The sequence below is a fragment of the Plecotus auritus genome (assembly GCF_963455305.1).
Source record: "Plecotus auritus genome assembly, chromosome: 3".
In the NCBI taxonomy this organism is placed as follows: domain Eukaryota; kingdom Metazoa; phylum Chordata; class Mammalia; order Chiroptera; family Vespertilionidae; genus Plecotus; species Plecotus auritus.
Window position 1 is genome coordinate 63,813,883 of NC_137772.1, and position 27,765 is coordinate 63,841,647.

At 41.0% G+C, this 27,765-nt stretch overlaps 2 protein-coding genes across 2 annotated transcripts in view; one reads left to right on the top strand and one right to left on the bottom strand.

Moving 5' to 3' along the window:
* Positions 1-27,765, bottom strand: part of UCHL3 (ubiquitin C-terminal hydrolase L3) — a 122,392-nt gene that overhangs the window by 73,686 nt on the left and 20,941 nt on the right. The window lies entirely within an intron of this gene.
* COMMD6 (COMM domain containing 6) lies at positions 6,623-21,792 on the top strand. The gene is made up of 4 exons (XM_080659070.1): positions 6,623-6,733; positions 6,823-6,834; positions 17,383-17,535; positions 20,751-21,792. The coding sequence occupies exons 1-4, from the start codon at positions 6,692-6,694 to the stop codon at positions 20,799-20,801; spliced, it is 258 nt and encodes an 85-aa protein (XP_080515196.1). The 5' UTR covers positions 6,623-6,691; the 3' UTR covers positions 20,802-21,792.

The window sequence follows — 27,765 nt, forward strand, 5'->3', positions numbered from 1 at the left end:
AGAACATCGTGTGATCCTCCATTGTCATAGTTTCCTACTGCTGCTGGAACAAATTACCACAAACTCTGCAGCTTAAAACATTCCAAATTTATTCCCTTACAGTCTGAGGATCAGAAGTCTGAAACGGGTTTCACTGGACTAAAATCAAGGTCTGGGTAGAGCTATGTTCCTTCTGGAAGCTATATGGGAGAATCCATTTTCTTTCTTTTTCCAGCTCCCAGAGGCCGCCTGCTTCGTTGGCTCTTGGCCACCTTCCATCTTCAGAGCCAGCAGCGCTGGCTGGATCTCCCTCACATCGTATCCCTGAAAGTTTCTCTGACTCTAACTCCTCTGTTCCCATATATCTTCCACATTTAAGGACCCTTGTGATTACATTGGGCTATCGGGGTAATTCAGAAACATCTTATTTTAAGGTCTACTGATTAACAAACTTGATTCCATCCCAACCTTAATCTTCCCTTGCCATGTAACCTAACATATTCACAGATTCTGGGGATTTGGAAGTTGACATCTTGGGGAGCCATTATTCTGCCTATTACCCCCATTGATGGTATGGTATGGTATGTTGTGGTATGGTATGGTATGGTATGGTATGGTATGGTATGGTATGGTATGGTACGGTACGGTACGGTATAGTATGGTATGGTATGGTATTGTGTTTAGTGGATATCTATTGTTTTTGTTTTCCCAGAATATTTTCACCCACGTTTTATTGCATCATCTGCACTTCTCTCTTCTATATGGTACATTTCACTCCTTTTGTTGCTAGTAACTCTGCCAATCACACAATTCTACCTCTTGTGGCCACAACAGGGAGCACAGGGAAAAAAAGTATTAATGCATCACCCTAGACTCACTATTGGTCCAAGGAGACAACATATGACCCAAGCAAGAAAATCAGAGTCCCTCCTGAGAACTGAGGCAAAAGAGCAGCTCCCTCTTTCCCCTTGGATCATGAACTACATAGGCTGTGACCCCAGAGATGCTGGTGGTCAAATAGGCATAGGCACACACCCCTCCCCCATAACGGGGAGAAGCCCGAGAGAATGAAGCCAACAGACAAACAGAAGGCCATATCACAACTGGGAAAGAGAGATCGGGCCCTTTTGTTCCACCCCTACATTTCAGAGGCCACTCCTGTAAGACAATAATTTCTGATATTTTGCTCAGGCTAGTTTGAATTGGATTTATATCGTTTGGCACCCAAAAGCCCAAAAAATACAAGCTTGGATTGAAATATTACTTGCTTCCTGTGTGTCAATTTTGTTTTCTCCATTACACTGTAATTCTTGTGAGATCAGAGTTTTTGCCATAGTTCTTGGGACATCCTCCTACACTTCTGAGAGTACCAGGTTTATTATAAGAGCTTCAAAACTATTTTCTTTTTAAAAATATATATTTGTATTGATTTCAGAGGGAGAGATAGACAGAAACATCAATTATGAGAATCATTGATTACCTGCCTCCTGCACACCCCTACAAGGGATAGAGCTTGCAACCTGGGCATGTGCCCCAACTGGAATCAAACAGTGACCTCCTGGTTCATAGGTGGATGCTCAACCACTGAGTCATACCAGCTGGGCTTCAAAACTATTTTCTGATTGCCCAGGTCGATGTGGCTCAATTGGTTGAGCATCATCCTGTGTACCAGGGGCTGGCTGGTTCCATTCCTGGTCCGGGCACATGCCCAGTTTGCTGACTCAATACCTGGTGTGGGGAGTGTAGGAGGAGGCTGACCTATGTTGGGAATGGATGTTTCTCTCTCCCTCTCCTTTTCCTTCTCTTTAAAAATCAATAAAAATATTTTAAAAGAATTTTCTGATTTATATGTTCTACTTACATGTCATAAAATATAAATAAAACAAAAGTTATGGTTACACATCTTTAATTTTAGCATTTTTTTTTTACTCTATTCATAAAATCTATATTTTCCACATCTTAAACTTGCATAAAGTCTGATATTTTGTAAGATGGAGGCCTTAAAAATAAACACTTGATCACATGTGTTGCTAGAGTGTCAGGAGCACAAGAACAAGAGTATCAATTAGCAGAGATTGGGCTACACACAACTGACATTTTACTCTCCCTAAATTAGATCAATAGATTTTTACAAAGGGACAGTCATGCCTAATTTAAATTTGTAAAAAATAAAGTTTTAAAGGGAATGCATGAAAAATACAGAGAAATTAAAAAAATTTTAATTTTTAAATATATTTCTTTTCATCTTTTGGGGGCATCCTATCTAATAAAAGAGAAAGATTCAAATTGACCATACCTCCACTACACCCACAAGCCACAGCCACTAGCAAATCAGGAGGGAGTATACAAATTAAACCAACCAAGATGGCAGCCGCCATGGAGCTGGAGTGAGCAGGAGGCTTGGGTTGCCCCCAGTGGTGGAGGAAGCCAAGCTTCCTGCCTGCCCTGGCTGGCCCTGGCCTCCGCTCAAGGCTACAAAGTTTCAATTATAAAAGATAAATAAATCCCAGATACCTGCTTCCAGCTGGCCCTGGCCTCCGCTCAAGGAGGCGCTGAAAAAAAAAATAAGCAAAAAAGGAGGGGCTGGGAGCTTGGGTCACTGGGGGCCATCGCCAGCCTGCAAACAGCCATCAGCCCCTCACCCAGGCTGGCCAGGCACCCCAGCGGGGACCCCCACCCTGAAGGGGGTGTGGCCAGCCTGAAAACGGTCCTCAGCCCCTCACCCAGGCTGGCCAGACACCCCAGTGGGACCCCCTCCCTGATCTGGGACACCCTTCAGGGCAAACCAGCCAGCCCCCACCCATGCACCAGGCCTCTATCTATACTAATAAAAGGGTAATATGCTAATTAGACTGGGAGACCTTCCAGGAGACCTTCTGGATGTTCTTCTGGACAAAGCCATGGTGGCGGGCTGAGGTAGAGGTGGTTAGAGGCCAAGAGGGGAGGGCAGTTGTGGGTGATTAGGCCAGGATGGGACGGTAGTTGTGGGTGATCAGGCTGGTGGGGGGTGGGGCCGTTGGGGGTAAGCAGACCAGCAGGGGGGCCAGTTGGGGGCGAGCAGGCCATCAGTGGGGGTCAGTTGGAGGTGATCAGGACAGCAGGGGGCGGGGAGTTTGGAGTGAGCAGGCCAGCAGGGGAGCAGTTGGGGGTGAGCAGTCCCATGGGGAAGGGAGGGGAGGTGAGGGTGAGCAGGCCAGCATGGGGGGCAGTTGGGGGTGATCAGGCTGGCGGGGGGGGGGGGCACTTGGGGGCGAGCAGGCCGGCAGGCAGAGTGGTTAGGGGCAATCAGGCAGGCAGGCAGGTGAGCTGTTAGGAGCCAGCAGTCTTGGATTGCAAGAGGGATGTCCTACTGCAGGTTTAGGCCCGATGCCTGTAAACCAGCAGTAGGACATCCTTCGAGGGGTCCCAGATTGGAGAGGGTGCAGGCTGGGCTGAGGAATTTCGTACACCGGGCCACTAGTTTTTATATATAGTTAAGATTTACATATGTGTGTGTGCATACATGTGGCCTGTGTGTGTTTAGTTGCATGTGTGTGTGCATACAGCTTTGCATAGAGCACAATTCCCGCCGTGGATCATAATCTGATGGCAGCCAAAGGCTGCAGAAATATTCCCTGACAAATGAAATGAATGCACTCACCAGAGGGAGGCACCAGTGTCTTACCTTTCATCAGACTTCCATAGAAAAGAAATAATTTTTCTCATTCAGAGACTGTGTTCCTAAGCTAATTAGTACTTTTAATCAGGTCCAATAACCTTGATTCCAAAACCTTGGCTTTTTTTTTTTTTTAATAGATTCTGAGTGCTCCATGGCAGGCACAGTTCTAAGGGCTTTACATGTGTTAACTAATGTAGTTCTCCAACAATTATATGAAGGTTGTTTGTGGTAGGCAAATTTTAAAAGATGTCCCTCCCTCCCCCCAAGAGACTTCTTCCTGGTCATTCATTCAGAGACGATGTAGGTACTGCTTTGCAGATGAAATTAAGGTTATGGACTTTAAGATAGGGAGGTTATCCTGGATTAACTGGGTAAACCCAATGTCATCATTTGAGACCTTAAAAACGATGTGGTGAAAGAAAGGTGATGCAGAATGGAAGGTCAGAAGGATCCCAATTGTGCAGAGGACTTGACCTGCCATTACTAGCTTTGAAGATGGAGAAAGGGGGCCACAAGACAAGAAATGCAGGGCCTCTAGAAGCTGAAGAACCCCCTCCCCCGCTCCAAAGCCAGCAAGGAAATGGCAGCTGCATAAAACTGAGTTCTGCCCAAACCTGAAAGTGGTTTCTCCCCCGGAGCCTCCAGCGAGGAACCACGGCAGAGCTGCCATTTTACCAGAGCAGTTCTAGATTAAAGGAGACACCATAACCAAATGCATCCGGTGGCCGTTCATTACATTGGTGGGTACAGTTTTCAAGAATATTATTGAGACAACTGAGGAAACTTGCATCTGGCCCATGTGGTAGATAATATTTTATCAGTTTTAAATTTCCTGAGTGTGATAATTGTGATTTTTCAGGAGAATACCCTTGTTCTTGGGAGATACATGCTCAAGGACTTAGGGATAATGTGTCATCATTACTATGTACTAGGTGTACCAGGTAATAATGCGGCTTTTTTTTCAATAGATGGAGTTACACATATGTTGATATATATGCGATTTGATATGTATGCTATTTTGTTGTATTGACAACAAGCTTCAAAACTTCATATGTCTAATTTGCTGAATGTGTTAACATCATAGATATTTTTACACTTAAAAATGTCGAATTTTGTGCCCAAAAAAGAGCATTTAGGGGAATTTATAATTCATTACTTTATTTTGAAGAAAAGTGCTGCTGAAAGTTATCGTACAACTTCGGGAAGCTTATGGTAAACATGCTCCGTCTCAAGATACTTGTGGACACTGGTTTAAACGCTTTAAAAGTGATGATTTTGATGTGAAAGACATAGAACGTCCAGGTCAACCGAAAAAGTTTGAAGACCAACAATTACAAGCATTATTGGAAGAAGATGCATGTCAAACTCAAAAACAACTTGCAGAAAGATTAAAAGTTGCTCAGCAAACAATTTCCGATCATTTACAAGCAATGGGAAAGATGTTAAAGGAAGGAAAATGGGTGCCACATCAACTGAACGAAAGACAAATGGAAAACCGACAAGTCATCAGTAAAATGTTGCTTCAACAGCATGAAAGAAAGTCTTTTTTGCATCTAATTGTGACTGGTGATGAAAAGTGGATTTATTTTGAGAATTCCAAATGCACAAAATCATGAACTGATCCAGGTCAACCATCAACATCGACTGCAAGGGCAAATCGCTTTGGAAAGAAGACAATGCTCTGCGTTTGGTGGGATCAGGAAGGTGTGGTGTATTATTATGAGCTTCTAAAACCAGGTGAAACCATTAATACTGATCGCTACCGACAACAAATAACCAATTTGAACCACACTTTGATTGTGAAACGACCAGAATGTGCCAGAACAGTGGTCAGCAAACTCATTAGTCAACAGAGCCACAGTTTGCCGACCACTGTGCCAGAAGACACGGCAAAGTAATTTTGCTTCATGATGACGCACCATCACACACTTCAAAACCAGTGAAAGACATGTTAAAAGATCTTGCCTGGGAAGTATTAGCCCACCTGCTGTATTCACCAGACCTTGCTCCTTCAGATTATCACTTGTTCTGATCAGTGGCACACGCACTTTCTGAGCAGCACTTCAAAACGTAGGAAGAAGTGGAAAATTGGGTCTCTGAATGGTTTGCCTCAGAACAAGAAAAGTTCTTTTGGGACGGTATCCACAGATTACCTGGAAGATGGGGGAAATGTGTAGCTAGCGATGGACATTACTTTGAATAAAGCATTTTTGATGTTTCTCTTGAAATTGTCATGTTTTCTTAGATTACAAAATCTTCCATTATTAATTGGTACACCTAGTATATAACTAGTGTTAAAGCAAATGTGTAAAAATGTTAAGTGGGTGAATCTAGATGAAGTATATACGTATGTGTATGGAACTATTTGCAAGTTTTCTGGAAAAAAAATCAAGTTTTTCAAAATAAAAGGTTGCGGGGGGCGGGGGGTAAAAAATCTCTTTGGATATAGAGTGGATTTGCGATGAGTAGGAGGGAAGCGGGAAGCCCAGATGGGGAGCTATTGCTGCCTTCAGGATGGCAGCGGGGATAAAGCACCCCCCCCAACCCCCACCAGCGACCCCTGTGAAGGAAACCCGAGTGACGAAAGCTGATTATTAACATAGTTCCCACAACTTCTCCCTTGTAAAACAAACTTCTGTGGGGAAGGGGGTGTAGCTCTCTCGCCGCTTTCCAATTTGATTAAGATCAAGTACTCCTGCAAGCCACTAGCTTGCGCTTGCGCAGATGGAGCTGTGCACCACCCCCATAGGAAGAGTCCACACCTACAGCGTTAGTAGGGGAAGACGGCACCCTAAAGTTCTAGGTCCTTCCATAGCAGGATATAGCCTACATACTGGGAACCAAATTCCTATAGTAATTAATTTTTTTCTGAGTGTATTCCTTAGCACTAGTATTTAATTGATAATGTGGGTGAGTTACACAAAAATGTTTTTTTGTTGCTCCCCCACGCCGATGCGTGCGCCAGGCCACTCGCGCCGGGAAGAGGAAGCGGAAGTGTTGGTAGCTCGGGGAGCGTCCACCTGAGTCGGTGGTGCAGAGCCCTGGACACTTGCCATGGAGGGGTCTAACGAGCCGCGGCTGGATGCTAAGGCCAAGGTAAGCCCTCGGCTAGAGGCAGCCGGGGAAGCGGGCTTCTGGTGCGAGAAAGGTCATTCCCTAAATTGTTTTTTCTGCTTCCGTTTCAGGTCACCAACCAGGTGAGTGAGTGGCAGCCCCGCCCAGTCCTCGCTGTCCTCCGTGGGTAAGGGGCGGGCCGCAGCTGGCCTGCCTTCGGCCTTGGGAAGCCGAGAACGATGCGCCGTGAACCTTCACCAGCTTCCCCTTCCCCACCCCCCAGTCCAAGGCTTGTGTCCGCAAGCCGGTCACCTTCGTCCCCCCACCCTGCATTGCCCCGCATCGTTCCTTCCTCTTTGCACCTGAGATGGTAGCCACTGCCTACTGCCATCGTCATTTAACCTCCCCACTCACCCCAGCCGAAAGAGTACAGACCAAGTATTGTTCTTGATTAGGTTCCATTTATTCGAAATTAGTTACACAGTACTTTTTAATGTTTTTATTGCCTTTTAGAGAGAGGAAGGGAGAGGGGAAGAGAGAGAGAGAGAGGATCATCATTAAGATTGAAACGTCCAGCTGAGAACTATCCGTCGGCTGCCTCCTGCACGCCCTCTGCTGGGGATTGAGCCCGCAACCCCTGCAGGTGCCGTGACCAGTAATCCCACCAGCAACAACTTGGTGCATGGGTCCATGCTCAATCACTGAGCACACCGCGGGGCTAGGTACACAATATATTTCAGAATGATTATTAAGGGAATAAATTACTAAAATTTACAAAGATAGCACCGCAAACATTTTCTTAGTCTTAAAAACCAGTTATTTTAAGAATGGAGAGTATACCTCTTTAATCTTCCAATGTGTATACAGGGTGTCCCCAAAAAATGTAAACACAGTTTAAGAGCTGATAGCTCCAATTTTTTTGTTGTTTTATTAATCCTCACCTGGGGATATTTTTCATTGATTTTTAGAAAGAGTGGAAGGGAAGGGGAGGGACACAGAGAATCATTGATGTGAGAGAGATAAACGGATTGGTTGCCTCTCTTCTCCCCCCCCCCCCCCAGTATACACCCCCAGACCAGAGCCAGGGATGGAGCCGGTAGCTGAGGTATGTGCCCTTGACCAGAATTGAACTTGGGACCCTTCAGTCCACAGCTATTGAGCCATACTGGCTAGGGTTGATAGCTCAATTTTGAAAATGAAATGTATTTTAATAAACACTGTCTTTATAATTATTCAAAGTGTGTGTATGCATTTTTTTGGGACACCCTATATATTTATACTAAGAATAAGAATTTGAATTCTTAGGCATATCTTAATCCTGTTTCTTTGTTACAAGTGTTCTTGTCCTATTTTAGCTAATAAACTATTTTTAGACAAATAACTTATAACACACTTCCCAGAAGAAGAGTACTAAAACTATATTGTTTTAGGTCAGGAGTTACCCAGGTCCATACAAAATACTATAAGAGATGAAATAAAGAATGAGAATACAAGGGGCTGAGAGATGACCATGGACTGCTCTGTGTCATTTGTCTCCAATTGATCTTGCTGTTTGTTGTTTTTGAGGATTCCTGGGTGGTAGGGAGAACTCAGAGAGATAGTAATCAACACTCTTGTCTGGCTTTGCTCACAGTTACTGGGTTAGTGCACTTTGATTCAGTCTTTCATAACTCATTTTATCCATTCACTTACACTGAATCATCTTTATTTGAGTAAGATATCTTGAAACTGAATCATACTAGATTATAAGGTTTTAAAAATTAAACCTTTTTATTGGGAGGGGAGTGCTGTTTTTTAAAACAACACAAACTTATTATCTTACTGTTCTGGAGGTCAGGAATTCAAAATTAGTGTTGTAGGACTAACGGCCAAGGTGTTGGCAGGGCTGTGTCCCTCTGGAGGCTCTTGAGGAGAATGTTTTATTGCCTTTCCAGCTAGAGGCTGCTCACAGTCCTTGGCTTGTGAGTTCTGCCTCCATCTTCAAAGCACATCATTCTAACGTCTACTTCTGTTGTCGCTTCTCTTTCTGCTACCATCATCATCATGTTACCTTCTCTGACTCTGACTCTCCTGCCTCCCTGTTATAAGGACTTTGTGGTTACATTGGGCCCACAGGGATAATCCAGGAAACACTTCACCTCAGGATTCTTAATTTAGTGATATCTACAAAGTCTGAGATTCAAACTCATTTCTGTCTGACTTTAGAATCTGTGCTTATTAAATTTAACAAACCGTGGTGCTATATTGCCCAGCACTAGAGGTCTAAGACTATTACTTCACATTCTGATATTTGGAATCATTTTTGAAGTAATTCATGACTCATATAGATGTCTAATTACAACTCTTCATAGATGAATGATTGTTCCTATTGCTGCCACATTTTATTTATTTTCTTGCCAGTTTTATGGTATAAGTTAAAAGAAATATGTTGTATTGACACAATATCTAATGCCATTTCCCTCTTCCTATATATAAGAAATAATGACTTAAATTTTGTACAGTGTATATAGTACTTCATAAATGTGTGACTGTTTTTGTTCTATGTATTGTGTTGGATGTACCAGCTGCCCCAAAGGCATTTATAGTACAGTGACTGGGGGAGAGAAATGCACCCACAGATAACTAGTATACACAGCAAAATGTTCTAAGTGCTAGGGTATAAGAAGTGACACAGAACATTCATAGGAAGGCTGAGTAAACCAGGAAAGACTTCACAGAATAGGTATACTTGAGAGGAGTTTTGAATTTTAAGATGTTTGAGAGTTGAATGCCAAGAGGCACGAACAGCATGAGGAAAGCTGTAAAGGTTGAAAGTTAATTTAAAGAAGGGATGCAGTTTGATTACCAGTGGGAAAGCTCTTCAGGATTTCCGTGACATGACTTTAGTGCTAGGTAAATGGTTGGTAACTAGCTCTTGGGGCAGCAGACTTTACAGGTTTGGACCAGTTGTATTAGATTTTGTTAATTTATAAGCAGTGTTTGGAGTCTACTCTGGATTGGAGCCAAGAAAGACTATAGAGAAGAAACTAATTAGGAGGCTTCAGTAAAATTCAAGGCAAGATTTTTAAAATGGGCTTTCAGTAGGTTTGTAATAGTGAGATTGGGAAGAAGGGAATAAATGCCAGTGGCATTGACTGAAATAAAATCTTGAGTACCTAGCAATTCACACATGTTCTGAATAAGGGGGAGAGAAAAATCAAAGTTGACTACAGTTCAAATATGAGTCACTAGGAAAGTGGGGGCCATCAGTAGAAATGAAATGAAGATGAAAAACATTTTTGAGGAAAGATGATATGTTTGGCGTTGCTGAGCAGTTGCACTATTAGTGAATGTGTTTAATGGGAAAGATTTTTTTTGTGTTATTTTTACTGGGTGTATTAACCTCTAAGAGGTAACTGGTTACCTGTAATATTTTTTGGTTATTTGTATTTGCTAAAATTTCTATAAACTAATGTAGTTCAGATTATATAGTTATGAGAATACATTTTTGGTAAATCATAGATCATAATAAGCTTGATAAAGTTATTTTCTGCCAGTTGCTCTACTTTAGTTATCTATTGCTGCATAACAAACTACCCAAAACTTAGTTAATTGAAACAACTATTTAATTATCTCGTAGGACTCTGTGGGTTAACTAGGTTTAGCTGAGTTATAGTTTCTACTCCCTATCATTTCAGCCAGAGCTTTAGTCTTCTAGGAGCCTAATTGGGCCGGAAGTCAAGAGGACTCACTCACATGGCTCAGTGATGACCTTGGCTGAGAGCTCAGCTAGAGCTGTTAGTGGGAGTGACTTGGTTCTCCTTCACATGGCTGTCCACATCATGGTGGCTGGGTTCCAAAAGGGAGAGCCCCAAGAGCCAGTGTTCCATGAAGAAGGAGACATACACTTCCGATTCTCCTAAGGCCCATGCTTGAGGATTCCAGAAAGCCTCTGCTGCCATATTCTGCTGGTCAAAGCAATCACAGGGACAGCTCAGTTTCATGCAGAGGGAAAATAAGCTCTTTTTTTAAAAAACAAAACAAAACATGTTTTTATTGATTTCAGAGAGGAAGGGAGAGGGAGAGAGAAATAGGAAGATCAGTGATGAGAGAGAATTATTGATGGGCTGTCTCCTGCATGCCCCCTAATGGGAACTGAGCCTGATCTATAATTGAACTGATTACCTCTTGGTTCATGGTTCGATGGCTCAACCACTAAGCAACACTGGCCAGCTAAGCTCCATTTCTTTTTTTTTTAAAAATATATTTTATTGATATTTTTACAGAGAGGAAGAGAGAGGGATAGAGAGCTAGAAACATCAATGAGAGAGAAACATCGATCAGCTGCCTCCTGCACACCTCCCACTGGGGATGTGCCCGCAGCCAAGGTACGTGCCCTTGATCGGAATCGAACCCGGGACCCTTCAGTCCACAGGCCGACGCTCTATCCACTGAGCCAAACCGGTTTCGGCTAAGCTCCATTTCTTGATGTGAGAAGCATCATGTACATATACCAATTTTTAGAAGCTATCTTTGGAGACTAACAGAAGTTCTAAACATATTAACTCAATAAATATTTATTAGAACATTCACTTTGTACCAGGTATTATTCAGTAGATTTAGTACTAAACTAGGTTGATTATGCTCCTGCTCTCTTTGAAGGTTGCATTTCCTTTGGGAGACAGTTGATAAATAAATAAACATGATAATTTCAGATGATGATAAGTGCTATTAGGAAAATAGAGCAAAGTATGGAGAAAGGTCCCATTAAACAAGGTAAGGGAAGCCGGTAACTTAGCAAATGTTTACTTGAGCTAGAGCCAATATGAATTCTCAAGTAGAAATTGCTAATCACTCATGCCTTAATCAATTTCCACATATATGTTAATACAAGTCTAACACAGTACTGTCCAATAGAACTTTTTGCAATGGTGGAAATGTTTTATATTGGCACTGTCTGTTGTGGTAGCACTAATCTCGTGACAGTGAGCACTTGATATATAGCTTGTGCAACGGAGGAACTGAATATTTTATTCTGTTTATTTATTTTTAAATATATATTTTATTGATTTTTTTACAGAGAGGAAGGGAGAGGGATAGAGGGTTAGAAACATCCATGGGAGAGAAACATCGATCAGCTGCCTCCTGCACACCCCCTACTGGGGATGTGCCCACAACCAAGGTACATGCCCTTGACTGGAATCATACCTGGGACCTTTCCGTCCGCAGGCCAACGCTCTATCCACTGAGCCAAACCAGTCAGGGCTTATTCTGTTTATTTTTAATTCATTTAAATAGTCACATTTGACTAGTGACTACTGTATTGGACAGCTCAGGTCTACCATGTAGAAGATGCTAAACATTCTTGTCCCAATCTACTTTCTTGACCTATTAGAACTTAGTTTAATTCCAAATAGTAATCATGTTGCAGGTAGGTGTAATAAAAAGTGTGTGGAGGATGGAATCAAATTTGGTTTGGAATACCAGCTCTGCTAGTTTTGTGTCCTTGGATGAGTTGTTTAATCAGTCATTTCCTCATAGCACTTTTGAGAGAGATTAATGTGTGCAGAACACTTAACATTCTTTCCATTTGAAAACTTCGATTTAAAAGGAAGAAAACATAAAAATGTATATTTTGTGACTCTATAAAAATTACATACAGATAAAGACTTGAAATGAGGGCACATGTATAAGAAAATAGTTTTTAGGATGGAGTTGTGCATGATTATTTTTCTAATTTTCTCCTGTGTTGTGTTTTGAAAAATAAAAATGAAATTTAAACTGAAATGGTCTTTATCAATTTTATCTTCATCAATTTTACCTTTTACTTTACAGTTGTTTTCTGACTATTTTTCTTCTATGTATTCATTTTACTTCTAGATGTTTTTTTCCCCTACTAACTTTTTTTTTTGTAAATTATTTTCTTCATTCTATAAGAATTTTAAGGCTACATTACTTCATTCTTAATATTGTCCATTGTGATAAGTGTACTCTGTTTTGATTTTTTTTAAAAAAATATCATATGCAGTTAATTTTTATTTAAGGCTAAACTACATTTTTTAGAAGGTTTGCTTTTAATTTTCATTTAAGTGTTCAGTTTAGAATTTGGGAAATTCTCATCTCATAAACCTAACCCCAGCTTTCTTTAACCCATGAATACTAACTTGGCACAATGAGTGTCTGAATGGCAGCTCTCATTTTCTCACCTGCCAGTTTCACCATTATAATGGTCAGTGGATTCCAACATTCTTTTCCTTAATTGCTTTTCTGCTTGAGATAATTCAGAGTTTTATTTCAGACTTTGAGAGTCACATAAGCAATATTTTACTATACCATTTTACTGTGGGCAATAAAAAATGGAACTTCTTACACCAAGGAGTTGTATAGGATGAATAAGTTTAAAATGGATCCAGTTATATTTTTGGACATCACCATTAAACTGATATAAAATATCTGTCTCTTAATCATGAACCCCCTTGAATTATGTTCTTGGATTTTTAGCCACTTACTGAACATTTTTATTTAGGTGTTCCTTCTCACTTCTTGGTAATACCTTTGTACCTAAAATATATAAAGTCCTGGTTGATACATGATATCAGAATTCTCCCAGTCATCTGGGCTCAAATTTTTATAGTTGTTTTTCTTTGATACCTTCCATAACTGTGTAGATAATCATCAGTACCTAGTGATTCATTCTTTAGAGGTTCAGCTCAATCCTACTTGTCACCACCTTCGCTCAAGCATTTAAAACTTTATACTTGGATTATTGTATTTTGCTGCCACCAGATGACTATTTTTTAATCAATACACTATTTTATATCATTCTCTGTGAGTCTTTATTGCCTACAGGAAAAGTTTAAATGACTTATATGATATACTAGAGGCCCGGTGCACGGAATTGGTGCACGGGGCTAGGGGTGTGTGTGTGTGTGTCCCTCAGCCCAGCCTGCATCCTCTCCGATCTGGGACCCCTTGAGGGATGTCCGACTGCCCTCTCACAATCCAGAACTGCTGGCTCCCAACCGCTCGCCTGCCTGCCTGACTGACTGCCCCTAACTACTTCTGCCTGCCAGCCTGATCACCCCCTAACCACTCCCCTGCCAGCTTGATCGACGCCTAACTGCTCCCCTGCCGGCCCGATTGCCCCTTACTGCCCTCCCCTGCAGGCCTGGTCACCCCCAACTGCCCTCCCCTGCTGGCCCGGTCACCCCTAACTTCCCTCCCTTGCCAGCCTGGTTGCCTCCAATTGCCCTCCCCTGCTGGCCCAGTTGCCCCTAACTGCCCTCCCCTGCCAGCCTAGTCACCCCTAACTGCCCTCCCCTGCCAGCCTGGTCACCCCTAACTGTCCTCCCCTGCAGGCCTTGGTCCCCCCCAACTGCCTTCCCCTGCAAGCCTGGTCACCCTCAACTGCCCTCCCCTACAGGCCTGGTCACCCCCAACTGCCCTCCCCTACAGGCCTGGTCACCCTCAACTATCCTCCCCTACAGGCCTGGTCACCCCCAACTGCCCTCCCCTGCTGGCCATCTTGTGGTGGCCATCTTTTGTCCACATGGGGGTGGCCATCTTGTGTGTTGGAGTGATAGTCAATTCGCATATTACCTCTTTATTAGATAGGATTGCTTTCCATAATAAGATAGAGTATCTGAGAGTATTTTGGAAACCTCTGAAAACTCATATAATTTGTAAAGAACTAGTGGCCTCTTGATCACCTTTCTTGGCTTTATTTTCCAAACTTCCTTACAAAAGCCTTCCAGCTTAAGACAGGAAATATGTTCTTCCTTAACCAGATTTATTTTTCTTTTTATCAGTTCAGCTTAATATTTATTAAGCACTTATTCTTTGGTAGGTGTGTATTTATGGAATATATAAATAAGCCACATTTTTCTCTCAATTTTAGTTCTTTTTATTCTTCAAACTGAGTTTAAAGTTATCCCTTCTGTAACGTTTTCTCTTCATCACCCAGGCCTACAGTAACTTTCTCTTTTCAACCAGGAACTCACTGACTTATAGCCCACTCTGCTATGTGTGCAAAATAACATATATACAAAACATATAGACAGGTTAATGAATTATTTTAACTTTTCCAGTTTTATTGAGATATAGTTGACATAGAGCACTGTATATAAGTTTAAGGTATACCACATAATGACTCCACATACTGATACTGTGAAATGATCACCACAGTAAATTTAGTTAACCTTCATCTCATAAAGTTATAAAAAGAAGAGAATAATTTAAATTTGAGTATCTGTGTAACTACAATCAAAACTCAAGAAATGGAGCATTACCAGTCCTGGAAGTCTAACCACATGCCCCTCGACAATCAAACCTCTTCCTTCCTTCCTGTCCTTTTGTGATAATCATATTGTCGCTTCTCATAGTTTTACCATCTAGTTTTGCATTCCTAAACTGTTATATTTCCTGTTTCTCAAGTTAAGTGAATTAATCACATAGTTTTACTCGTTTCAGCATTTTTGGTGTTAAGTGTAGCGGAAGTTTATTCATTTTCATCACTGCATTTCATTGTCCATTCTAATATTGATGTACATTTGAGTTATTTATAATTTAGGGCTATTATGAATAAAGCTACCAGAAACATTCTGATATCCCGTGTACATATGCACAAGTTTTTCTAAGTTGTATTCATAGTTGAATCTTTGGATCACAAGGTGTGCATAATTTCAGCTTTTCTAGGTAAAGCCATTTTCCCAAAAGATTGGCCCAATTTAGACTCCCATCAACAGCATACGACACATCTTTTTTTCCTAACACTTAGAATTGTCAGACTTAAAATTTTTCCGTTTTGGTAGGTGTGTAGTGGTATTTTATTGTGGTTTAAAATTGCATTTCTCTGTGCCCCTTTTATATGTTTATTCATTGCTAGTTCTTTTGTTATATATCTACTATCCTTTTTCTATTTTTGTGTGGGATGCTTTTATTTAAAATGTACCTATACAGTCTTTTTACTTATTAAATACATTAACCTTTTATGAGCACCAACCTGACCTTAATGCTGTAGCTGATTGGTCCAAAGCCAGTCAAGGAAATTTTGGTCCTTACACTAATCCCACCTTTTAAAAAGAGAAAGTTATTAACAAGTAAAGCTTTTACACAGTAAGCATTAATTTGGTAGCAAAAGTTAACTGTCAGTAGACAAGTATTTTTGGTGAGCACCTGCTAATTCATCCACTCATGGCCTTATATTTTATTTATTTATTTTTATTTTTAAAAATATGTTTTTATTGATTTCAGAGAGGAAAGGAGAGGGAGAGAGAGAGAGAAACATCAATGATGAGAGAGAATCATTATTGAGCCAGAAACCCAGGCATGTGCCCTGACCGGGAATTGAACCATGACCTCCTGGTTCATACGTTGATGCTCAACCACTGAGCAACACTGGTTGAGCCAGGGTCATATATTTTAGAGTCATTATTAAGAGCTGCACTTATCCAACCTTGTTTTATGCCATAGCAACACTGAACAATCATTGACAGGAATTTGCTAAAAAGTACTGTGGCAGCCAGTAGTCAATTGGCATGTAATCTTTGGAGTCAAACAGACTTTGGTCCAAGTTCTGATTCTAAAATATGTGACCTTGTGCACATTATCCAGGCTATCTAAAATTCAGTTGTGTGTCATCTGCAAAATGGAAATAATAGCCTATAATGTTATAATTCGGTGAGGCATTTAAACATTTAAACTGCATGGCACATCACCTGGCAGGTGTCCATCAACAATGGTGATGAAATCTAAAACCACCTATCACCCAGTATTTATGCTAATGCAAGGTTTCAGGTCGAGGACCATGGTGAGGAAAGAAACTGGAATGGTTCCCATGTGTGCCTCAATCAAATAGGAAGAGGGTATATAACTCATCTTCCATTTTAGGACTTTTAGGTTGTGGAATGGGGGAAGGCCTACATAATAGGCAAGAAGTAAGAGACAGTCCAGAGCAGTGGTTGGCAAACTGCGGCTCGCGAGCCACATGCGGCTCTTTGGCCCCTTGAGTGTGGCTCTTCCACAAAATACCATGGCCTGGGTGCATCTATTTTGAAGAAGTGGCGTTAGAAGAAGTTTAAGTTTAAAAAATTTGGCTCTCAAAAGAAATTTCAATCATTGTACTGTTGATATTTGGCTCTGTTGACTAATGAGTTTGCCGACCACTGGTCCAGAGCATTTGGAGCCCCCTTAAATGCAGAAGCAAAATGAAAGGAAAACTAGTACTGCCACATCTTCCTTCTACTTTCATTACACACTTTGTGGAGATTTTTGTTTTTGTTTTTCCTTTTGTAATTATGACAGTCTTTTTTATTTTTTATTCAGAGAGGGAGAGAGATAGAAACATCAATGATGAGAGAGAATCATCGATTGGCTGCCTCCTGCACGCCCCCTACCGGGGGTGGGGATCTAGCCCGCAACCCAGACATGTGCCCTTGGCGGGAATTGAACCTGGTACCCTTTAGTCTATAGGCGGACGCTCTATCCACTGAGCCAACCCGACTAGGGCACAGTATTGTTTTCTAACTTTGTTTATATCCCTTATTGTCTCTCCATTTTCATTTGGTGGTTGTTCCTCCAGCAATATTAAGATAAAGATATTTTCTTTTACTATGATTGACAAAAGTTGAATGTGAGAGCAGTAAAATTAAATAAATATCTGAATTCAGAGCAATATTATTACCAATGTATTGTTTTGTACTGTTTCATTACAGCTTGTAGATTTTCAGTGGAAACTGGGTATGGCTGTGAGCTCAGACAGTTGCAGATCACTTAAGTATCCTTATGTTGCAGTGATGCTAAAAGTGGCAGATCATTCAGGCCAAGTAAAGACCAAGTCTTTTGAAATGACAATTCCACAGTTTCAGGTTTGTGATTTAATTCAGTCAATTGTAGCTCATTGTTCTGTCATTGCTGCTTAACATTATGTATAAAATCTTTCTTAAGGGGAAATATTAATTGTTTTTATTTACAATTGTTTTGATGTGATTTCTGTTTATTAGTATACAAGATCTGAATTTGTTTTCTCTGGGAATTTGATAAGTTGTTTTCAATATAATATGCTGAATTTGTATACTATGACATTTGATCACTTTCACAGTACTCTTCTGTAATATATTTAGAAAGTTTTCATTTCTCTGGCAGGATATTTACTTTGCTTTTAACTGTTTTATTCTTTTTAAGTTTAATATTCGAGAATGATAAGCTAAATGAATCTTATTTTGAATAGTGTTAACCTTGAATCTTCTGACTAATAATGTTTATAAAAAGCAGATCAGAACACTAATACTTGATGATTAGTTCTGTTAGCTAGAGATTTGAGTATCTGAATAGTTTATATTTGGAGTCCTGTTAGTCATATTAGCATTCTACCTGTTTTCCATAAGGAAGGAAGAAAAAAGAGGGTAGATGAGAAATTACATTTTTTAAAATATCTACATACAGGGAAATGTGTTGTCATTATCTAATTTAACTGGCCTTAGGGTTTTTGTGTTGTTTTTTTTTTTATTTCAAGCTATGTGAGTAGATAAGAATCTTCACAGCAGTTAGTACTCGTAAGAAAAACCTCTCATAAGCCACTTTTGAGTTTTTCTGATACTTTTTCCCCTCAGATTTATTAAGGTATAATTGACAAAAATTGTATATACCTAAGGTATACAAGGCGATATTTTGGTTATATACACATTGTGAAATGATTACCACAATCAAGCTAATTAAAATACGTCACCTCACTTAATGTGTGTCTGTGTGGTGAGAACACTTAAGATCTGCTCTCCTGGCAACTTTCAAGCATATAACACATTATTATTAACTGTAGTCACCTTGATGTACATTATGTCTCCAAAACTTACTCATCTTATAACTGAAAGTTTGTAATTTGACAAGCATTTCCACATTTTCCCCACTCCCAGTCCTGGTAACCAGTCTACTCTCTGTTACTATGAGTTTCAAGTTTTCAGATTACATATATAAATGAGAGCATGCAATATTTGTCTTTCTGTGTCTTCTAGCTTGTAGGTTCATTCATGTTAAAATATCAGGATTTCCTTCTTTCTAAGGGTGAATAGTATTCTGTTGTGTATGTATGTATATATATTTTTATATCATATGTGTATATATCTTTATATTGTATATATTTTTATATATCACATTTTCTTTATCCCTTCATCTGTCAGCACACACTTAGGTTGCTTCTATACATTGGTTATGGTGAATAACACTGCAATGAACGTAGGAGTGCAGATATGTCTTTGAGATAGTGATTTTATTTTCTTTGGAACAGAAGTAGGGTTGCTGGACCATGTGGTAGCTCTATTTTACAAATTACATTTTAAGGGTTTTTTCCTCCTTTTGATTTCTTTTTTTAAAACTGATATCTCTGCTTTAGAACAAAAAATAATGGTCACAGATTCAGCATTAATAATGCTAATTAATATCTTAAAGGAATTAGGACTTCATTAAAAAGGAAATAAATGTAGTATATTGTGATATGTGAGTAGCCTTCAACTGAATATAAGAACCCCTTCAATTTAAAAAAATATAGATTTCAGTTCTTTTTATAATTCAGAATCTTGGTCTAATTCTTATTTTTCTGTGTAGCCTTTATGTGCTTGGATTCCACCTGCAGGATTTTTTTTTTTTCTCATAGGAAAAACACACACAAATGGGGCAACTCTTTTAAATTAGTTTTTACATGGCTTAACATCTAATAAGGAAAACAGAGCCTGTGAATCAAATTACAGGACTGAAACCTTGGCAACATTATTTAAGCTTTTAATTTATATCTTTTTTTGTAGCTGAAATTTTGACCTTGATTTTTACAGAGAGAAGGGAGAGGGAATGGAAGAGAGAGAGAAACATTGATATGAGTGTGAAACATCAATCTGCTGCCTCCTGCATGAACCTTTCTACCAGGATCCGGGCCCACAACCCAGGCATGTACCCTGACCGGGAATTGGAACAGGCAACCTATTGGTGCATAGACGAGGCCCAGCCAACTGAACCACACCAGCCAGGGCCATCTACATAATAAAAGCCTAAGCCACCATTACGGCGGAATGACCAGAACAACTGGTTGCTGTGATGTACACTGACCACCAGGGGGCAGATGCTCAACATAGGAGCTGCTCCCTGGTGGTCAGTGTGCTCCCACAGGGGGAGTGCCGCTCAGCCAGAAGCCAGGTTCACGGCTGGCGAGTGCAGCAGCAGTAGCAGGGGCCTCTCCCGCCTCCACTGCAGGCGGGCAGTAAGGAGCGAGGGGTCCCGGACTGTGAGAGCCCCAGACTGTGAGAGGGATGTCCGACTGCTGGCTTAGGTACCCGGGGATCTAGTCAGTATATATTTTGAAAGAAATAGTCACATCCTTCTTTATTCCATAATCAATTTATGTATAAATTAAAACAAAATACACTCTTAAGTACCAGTAGAGAGTTAAAACTAAAAAAGAAGGAAAAGGCAAATGTGTAAATTAGTTTTGCTGAGGTTAAATTTTAAATTTGCCTCCCTACTTCCTGGCAGGTTGAAGAGAAGGAAGACAGAATATGTTTGATCCCTTTCTTAATCTGAATTTGAAAAAAGAAGATGACTTCTATAGGAGAACTATCAGACTAGCTCAATTTTTAAATGAAAGAAAAATATGCTTCTACCATTTAAGCCATTGTCAATGTTGGATCTCTCTTATTGCAATTGAACCCATGTCTGCAACAAAACAGTCCCTTATCACCCTGAAATACAGTCTTTCACTAGATGTAAAGTGATTTGAGGCCTGGGAACCAACCTGTCATTTTTTGTTATTTTAATCTTCAGTGTCTAAGACAGTGCTGGCTAGTTAATAAATCTTTCTGGTGTGATCTCAAAAGAATTTTCTTGTATAGTTTTTTAAAAGTTTAGTTATGTGCTAGTTATTCAACTCTGCAATATTTTTGCTTATCGTACCAAGTTATGCCTCTTTTTTTTCTCAGAGTAACCTTCAATAATAGTTCAGAATATCACATTCAAATATCATCTTAATGTTATATAGCCTCTGGTGGTCAGATATTATTACCTCTGAAAGCAAAATTAACATTATTTTTCTCCTTTCCAGAATTTCTACAGACAGTTCAAGGAAATTGCTGCAATTATTGAAACTGTGTGAAAACTGATTACTTGGTTGGTAAATTGCTACCATCGTTCTAAAATCATGGACTTCACTTTCTGCAATATAACTGCATGAGGATCAGATGACTTTTTTATCGAAAGAAAATTGTACTTTTGTTTTTCCATTTTTTTAATAATAAAAAAAATTAGACAAACAGGAATTAGATAAGAGGTGATCAGTGTACTTATAGATGTGAATGTACTAAAAGCCACTGAATTTGTTATCAGCAGAAGTGGAGTTCTTGGGGTGTCATGTGGAAAATAATTTCCTGAGGCCCCCTCAGGAGGATGGGGTTTCATGGAAAACTTTATGATGTAAAATTCAGGGGGTTCTCCTCCAAGGTCCCATCCACCACGGAAGAAGTCTAGTCATATCTTCAGCAGGGCCAGGGTTAAGGCCACTGCCCAGAGTTTCCACTCCATATGAAAATCCAGTCCAGTCCAGCATCTGGTGAGCTGAGCTCATGTTCCCGGCTGCACTCCATTGCGTGTGGGGTCTGCACTGCCCTGAGCCCTGTGGCTATGGAGAGGAAATAGGCATGTGCACAGGCGAGTGCAGGTCATGGAGCAAGAGATCAAGAGGAAATAAGGAGCACAAGAGAGAGGGAACTCTGTCTGAGGATTTTATCCTTCCAAGGTTTTGTGTGCTTGCAGTGGCTCCGCCCTCCTAGCAAAATTATCTTTTTTTCAGGCTAGACTGGCAGGCAAGCTTCTTCCCTACATCACCCTGACTTCACTGCACATGCGCCATGTCCCCCTTTCTTGAGTACTTTCCCCCAGTGATATGCAGGGAACGGACCTGTGATTCCCTGGGGAAGGTGAAGCTTTGGCTTCCTGGTGAAGCTGCCCAGATGACCATGCTTATAATGTCTGGCCTCCTCTCTGTTCTTTTCCTATTGTTAATATTAACTATTATTAGTATTAACTAGCTAGTTGTGACAAATTGAACACTTTAAAGGGGGAACTCACTGGTATGTGAATTACATATCAATAAAAAATAACAATGAATGAAAACATTGAGAAGGATGACATTACTTTATAAATTCAATAACACAATGTTCAATTACTATAAAAGCAATCAGTGAGAAGAGTGAGTTTGCTCTCAAACATTTGAAATCAGGTTAGGATTGACCATTGTTTCCTTACATCAGCCAAGCATTCATTTATTTCTGTTATTAATTTTTATAGAAAGTTCAAATACATGCCCAGAGATAAATAAGTTTTATTCTGAGTTCTGTTTACAACTGAGTAAACATGTTAGTAAAGTTAACATTTTACATGATCTTTGTTGAATTGATAAACCAGTTGTTAAAGTTTTTTATATGAAGCCACAGCAATCAACACATATGGCATTGCTTAGGAATGGGCAAATAGATCACTGGAATAGACTAGGTGGCCTACAAATAGATCAAGACATTTTGGACAAGGATGGTATTTCAGCTAGGTGGGAAAAATGTGATTATTTAATAAATGATACTAGCAGTTACAATATTTGCAAAAATAAATTCCAGATTAATGAATTAAATAGAAAAGATACAAATTAGAAGTCTTAGAGAATATTTATGTTAACTAAGGCTTGGGAAGATAGAAACCCCATAGCTATAATATAAAGCATATTTGAAAATAAAAATTAAACATTTATTTGTAGAAAAATAATGGGCCATATACAAAGACAGAAGACAAACTAGCTTGATATATAAGTTAGTGCTTTAAATATTTCAAGTAGCAAGAGAGTTTAACAAGAAATTAGATGTTCACTAAACTGTCAGAAAGACTGAGGAAACAAGTCGGGAGAGATGGCTGGCTTTAGAAAATCCGGTAGTGCAGGAATTCCAGGGAAGGCCACTGCCAGCAATCTGCACAATGCAGCTCATCACCTGGAAGCCACTGTACAACGTGCTCTTCTGCCATCTGTCAGGGCGGGCCTCTCATCATGTGGAAGTTAAGCCAGGGCCCTGCTGACACAAATTTAGCCAACTGAATTTCCAGGTTTTTAGTGCCTATAAAGGGTAGACTTAAAAGAATGGTGCTGAGTATTTTGACTCTGCTGGCAGAACTAGTTGTGGTCTTTTTGCAAAGTGATTACACACACGCACACAGTTCACACAGAAATCTCACAGTCCAGGAATATATCATTTGCAATAAATCCACCAATATAAAGATATTTGGCAAAATTGTCTAAATGCTCATCTATTATGTCTGGGCCTATAGGAAGACTGCATTTCCCAGCCTCCCTTGCCATTAGTTTGGGATCACATGATTGGGTTGTAGCCAATGGGTTTGGGGCAGAAGTATCTTAAGGCACATCCAGCCTTCCTCACCAATCCTTGTTATCCTCCAAGCTCTCTCCCATCCTGGCTGCTGTTAAAGGAGGACTGTAAAACAGCAAAAAGGTGGATCCCTGAAGCACCACTGGAGGCAAACTGTGCAAGAACACCCTGACTTGCAGCGGACAGTAGTAAGAGCGAGAAACAAACTTGTAAGCTGGTGAGATTTTTGGATAACACAAAATATATGTACGAAGATTTTTATTATAGTATTTCCAGTGCAAAAAGCAAAATAAAGGAAGCAGCCAAGAATACCTGTCAGTAAGGAAATGGTTAAGTAAATTGGGCATATTATGCGATGTCATATAGCTGCTAAGATTTGTCTCTGGGATATTATCAATATTGTACATATTACTGTGGCATATAAAATTTTGTAAAAATACATCCATACAGCCCAGCTGGTATGGCTCAGTGGTTGAGCATCGACCTATAACCCAGGAGGTCATGGTTCGATTCCCCTTTAGGGCACTTGCCTGGGTTGTGGGCTTGATCCCCAGTGTGGAGTGTGCAGGAGGCAGGCAGGCAATGATTCTTCCTCATCATTGATGTTTCTATCTCTCTCCCCTCTCCCTCTCTGACATAAATAAAAATATATTTAAAAAATGCATCCACACATTTGAATACTGAATGGAAAACTAAGAGAGGCATGGAAGGAAGGCTATTGGGTTAGAAGCACTGGTGGGGATGGTATCTAGAGAAGGAAAGGAAGAACGGTTAAAACATTTTTTCTTGTTTTAAGTCCATGATGTATTCTAAAAAATACATTATAGTTTTAAGATTTTTTAAAAATAGATTTTGAGAGAGAGAGAGAGAGACATTGATATGAGAGCAGAACATTGATTGGCTTTCTCCTGCACGCCCCCTACCAGGAATCAAGTTCACAACCTGGGCATGTGCCCTGACTGGGAATCCAACAGGCAACTTTTCAGTGCACGAGATAATGCCCAACCAACTGAGCCACACTGGCCAGGGCTGTGCTATGGTTTTTAAAAAATACTTGGAAATACTTGTTTTTAAGTTGCTTTTGAAAAGCTCTTATAGTTTTTTAGTGATATAATGTTTTATTTCTTTTAATTTAACAAATATGTGGTGTTTATAAAAGAATGATTTATAAAGTGCTGCCTCCTCAAACCAGGATAGACAAACCTGAAACACATCAAATGTAGGCCTTGCTGTGCTTTAGAAATGGTGACTGCAGGTGGGTCTGACATTTTGGTTGGCACCCCTCTGAGAAACTTCATTTCTACCTCTTACCTGTTTCCTCTTCTGATCCTCCACGTTGGAAATGGATGCCCTTTTCACTTCCCGTCAGCTTGCCTGCATGTCTCCTATGTAAGCCTACACTCTTTCTTTGTCCTCTGCTAGGTAGCACACTGCTGTGAGGAGCTCAAGTCCAAGGTCTGCTGCTGCCCACCTGGGGACTGAGGTCCCACCAGCTTGATGGGTTAGCTAGCTGGTCATTCGGGCTTACCAACTGCCACCAGACGTATCCTGTTACCCACCCTCTGGGTAGTAGCACATTACTGATTCTAAGACTGAGGAGCCACGTCCCCTTTCCATTTCTTTTTCCATCCTGTTGAGCACCAGTTTCACTGTATACCCAAAAATCACAGGAGAAACCCTCCCACCCCCACCGAGTCTGAGTGAAAACAACATACTTGCCTTCCCAGACTGTGCATAGGGTCTCTCCATCTACCACCCATCCCAATTCAATGCCTTCCAATCCCCTCCCTTTCTACATTTACATATTTAAGGTTATATGCAGAGGCCCAAGGTGAGCTCCTGGCTCAAACACTTTGGGTGATGGAATTAATCTGAATAAATTTAAATTGTACTTTTAAATTTATCTTTTGAATTTAAAAGACAAGCTTTTTTTTTCATAATATAATTTTATACTATTTTCATTGCAAATGTCTTTTTGCTTATAATGAATTTAATGAGCTTCACTGGGCAGGCCTGGGAATTAACCACTGATTATAATAACATTTCTGTGGGAAAATGTGTTTCAAGTTTCGAACACTTGATTTAAATGTAAACTTTTGGAACACAGCTAATTTTCAACTTGGAAAATATATTAATGAGCTTTTTGTTTACAAAAGGAATAGATTGTCCCTGAGCTTATCAAACATAACACAAGTATTTTAATATATTCTGCTACCAAGACAGGTTAACATAAGAATCAGATTTATGTGGAAAGAAGGCAAACAGTCACATTTATTTAAAGGGACTGACAGCCCTAACCGCTTTGGTTCAGTGGATAGAGTGTCGGCCTGTGGACTGAAAGGTCCCAGGTTCGATTCCTGTCAAGGGCATGTACCTTGGTTGCGGGCACATCCCCAGTAGGAGGTGTGCAGGAGGCAGCAGATTGATGTTTCTCTCTCATTGATGTTTCTATCTCTCTATTCCTCTACCTTCCTCTCTGTAAAATATCAATAAAATATATTTTTTAAAAATAAAAATAAAGGGACTGACAGAGAAGCATCAATTAGACCGTCAAACCTCAGAGGGAAGGTAGGGGAGGGTGGGAGGTAAGGGGGAGAGATCAGCCAAAGGACTTGTATGCATGCATATAAGCCTAACCAATGGACACAGGCATCAGGGGGGTGAGGGCACGAGTTGGAGGGGCAATGGGGAGGGGATAAGGACACATATGTAATACCTTAATCAATAAAGAAAAAAAAATAAAGGGACTGAAACTTCCAACATACTGGTGGCTTGTTTTTAAAAGTGCTTAAGCAGAACGATCTTTTATAATAATTTTTAAAGATTATTTTGTGATTTAGATTTTAAAAAATAAACTACATTTTTAGAAGTTTTAGATGTATAGAAAAAATGAGAAGATGCTATAGAGTTCCGTCATACCTCACACTGTTTCCCCTGTTTAACATCTTAGATCTTACATGGTACATTTGTTATAACTGACAAGCCAATAGTGATACATTAGGTTTCTTTAGTTATTATCTAACTAGAGGCCCGGTGCACGAAATTCGTGCATGGGGGAGGGGGGTGTCCCTCAGCCCAGCCTGCACCCTCTCCAATCTGGGACCCCTCGAGGGATGTCCGAATGCACCCTCTCCAATCTGGGACCCCTCGAGGGATGTCCGAATGCACCCTCTCCAATCTGGGACCCCTTGAGGGATGTCCGACTGCCCGTTTAGGCCCGATCCCACTGGGATCGGGCCTAAACGGGCAGTCGGACATCCCTCTCACAATCCAGGACTGCTGGATCCCAACTGCTCACCTGCCTGCCTTCCTGATTGCCCCTAACCACTTCTGCCTGCCAGCCTGATCACCACCTAACCACTCCCCTGCCAGCCTGATTGATGCCTAACTGCTCCCCTGCCATCCTGTTTGCCCTTAACTGCCCTCCCCTGCAGGCCTGGGTCCCTCCCAATGCCTTTCCCTGCAGACCTGGTCACCCCCAACTTCCCTCCTCTGCCAGCTTGGTCAACCCTAACTGCCCTCCCCTGCAGGCTTGATCGCCCCCAACTGCCCTCCCTTGCAGGCCTGGTCCCTCCCAACTGCCCTCCCCTGCTGGCCATCTTGTGTCCACATGGGGGTAGGATCTTTGACCACATGGGGGAAGCCATCTTGTGTGTTGGAGTGATGGTCAATCTGCATATTACTCTTTTATTAGATAGGATAGAGGCCTGGTGCACGGGTGGGGGCCAGCTGGTTTGCCCTGAAGGGTGTCCCGGATCAGGGTGGGGGTTCCCTTGGGGTGTGAGGCGGCCTGGGCGAAGGGCCTGTGGTGGTTTGCAGGCCGGCCACACCCCCTGGCGACCCAAGCGGAGGCCCTGGTATCTGGGGTTTATTTATCTTCTACAATTGAAACTTTGTAGCCTGGAGCGGAGCCAAGCCTTCTGCTTGCTCCGAGGCGGCAGCCATTTTTTTTGGATTTATGTATCTTCTATAATTGAAACTTTGTAGCCTTAAGTGGAGGCCTGGGCTGGCCAGGGTGTGCGGAAAGCTTGGCTTCCTCCATCACTGGGGGCAACCCTAGCCTCCTGCTCTTTCCAGCTCCGTGGCTGCCACCATTTCTGTTGGGATTTTTGTATCTTCTATAATTGAAACTTTGTAGCCTTGAGTGGAGGCCTAGGCCAGCAAGGGCAGGCGGAAAGCTTGGCTTCCTCCATTGCCAGGGAAACCCAAGCCTCCCTCCTGCTCTCTGTGGCTGTAGCCATCTTGGTTGGGTTTATTTGCATATTTGCTCCTGATTGGCTTGTGGGCGTGGCTTGTGGGTGTAACAGAGTGATGGTTAATTTGCATATTACTCTTTTATTAGATAGGATATCCTTTTCTGTTTCAGGATCCCATCCAGGACATCATGTTACATTTAGTAGTCATGTGACAGACCGTTCCTAAGACTTTCCTTGCTTTTGTTGACCTGACAGTTTTGAGGAGTACTGATCAGGTATATTGTGGAATGTGCCTCAATTGGGATTTGATGGTTCTTTTTCTGGACTGGAGTGGTAGATAGTTGGGAGGAAGTCACAGACATAAAGTTACATTTTCTTCACATCATATCCAGGGTGTATTCTAGCAATATGATTTATGACTTGATGTTGACCTAGCTTACCTTGCTGAGATGGTATTTGTTAGATTTCTCCACTATAGAGTTCCTTTCCCCCCCGC

What these genes read in the sequence shown, in the direction of transcription:
- COMMD6 (XM_080659070.1), top strand. Translation starts at nt 6,692, where the DNA reads ATGGAGGGGTCTAACGAGCCGCGGCTGGATGCTAAGGCCAAG. An exon ending in TGACAATTCCACAGTTTCAG is followed by an intron (nt 17,536 to 20,750) that starts GTTTGTGATTTA and finishes TCTCCTTTCCAG; the next exon opens with AATTTCTACAGACAGTTCAA.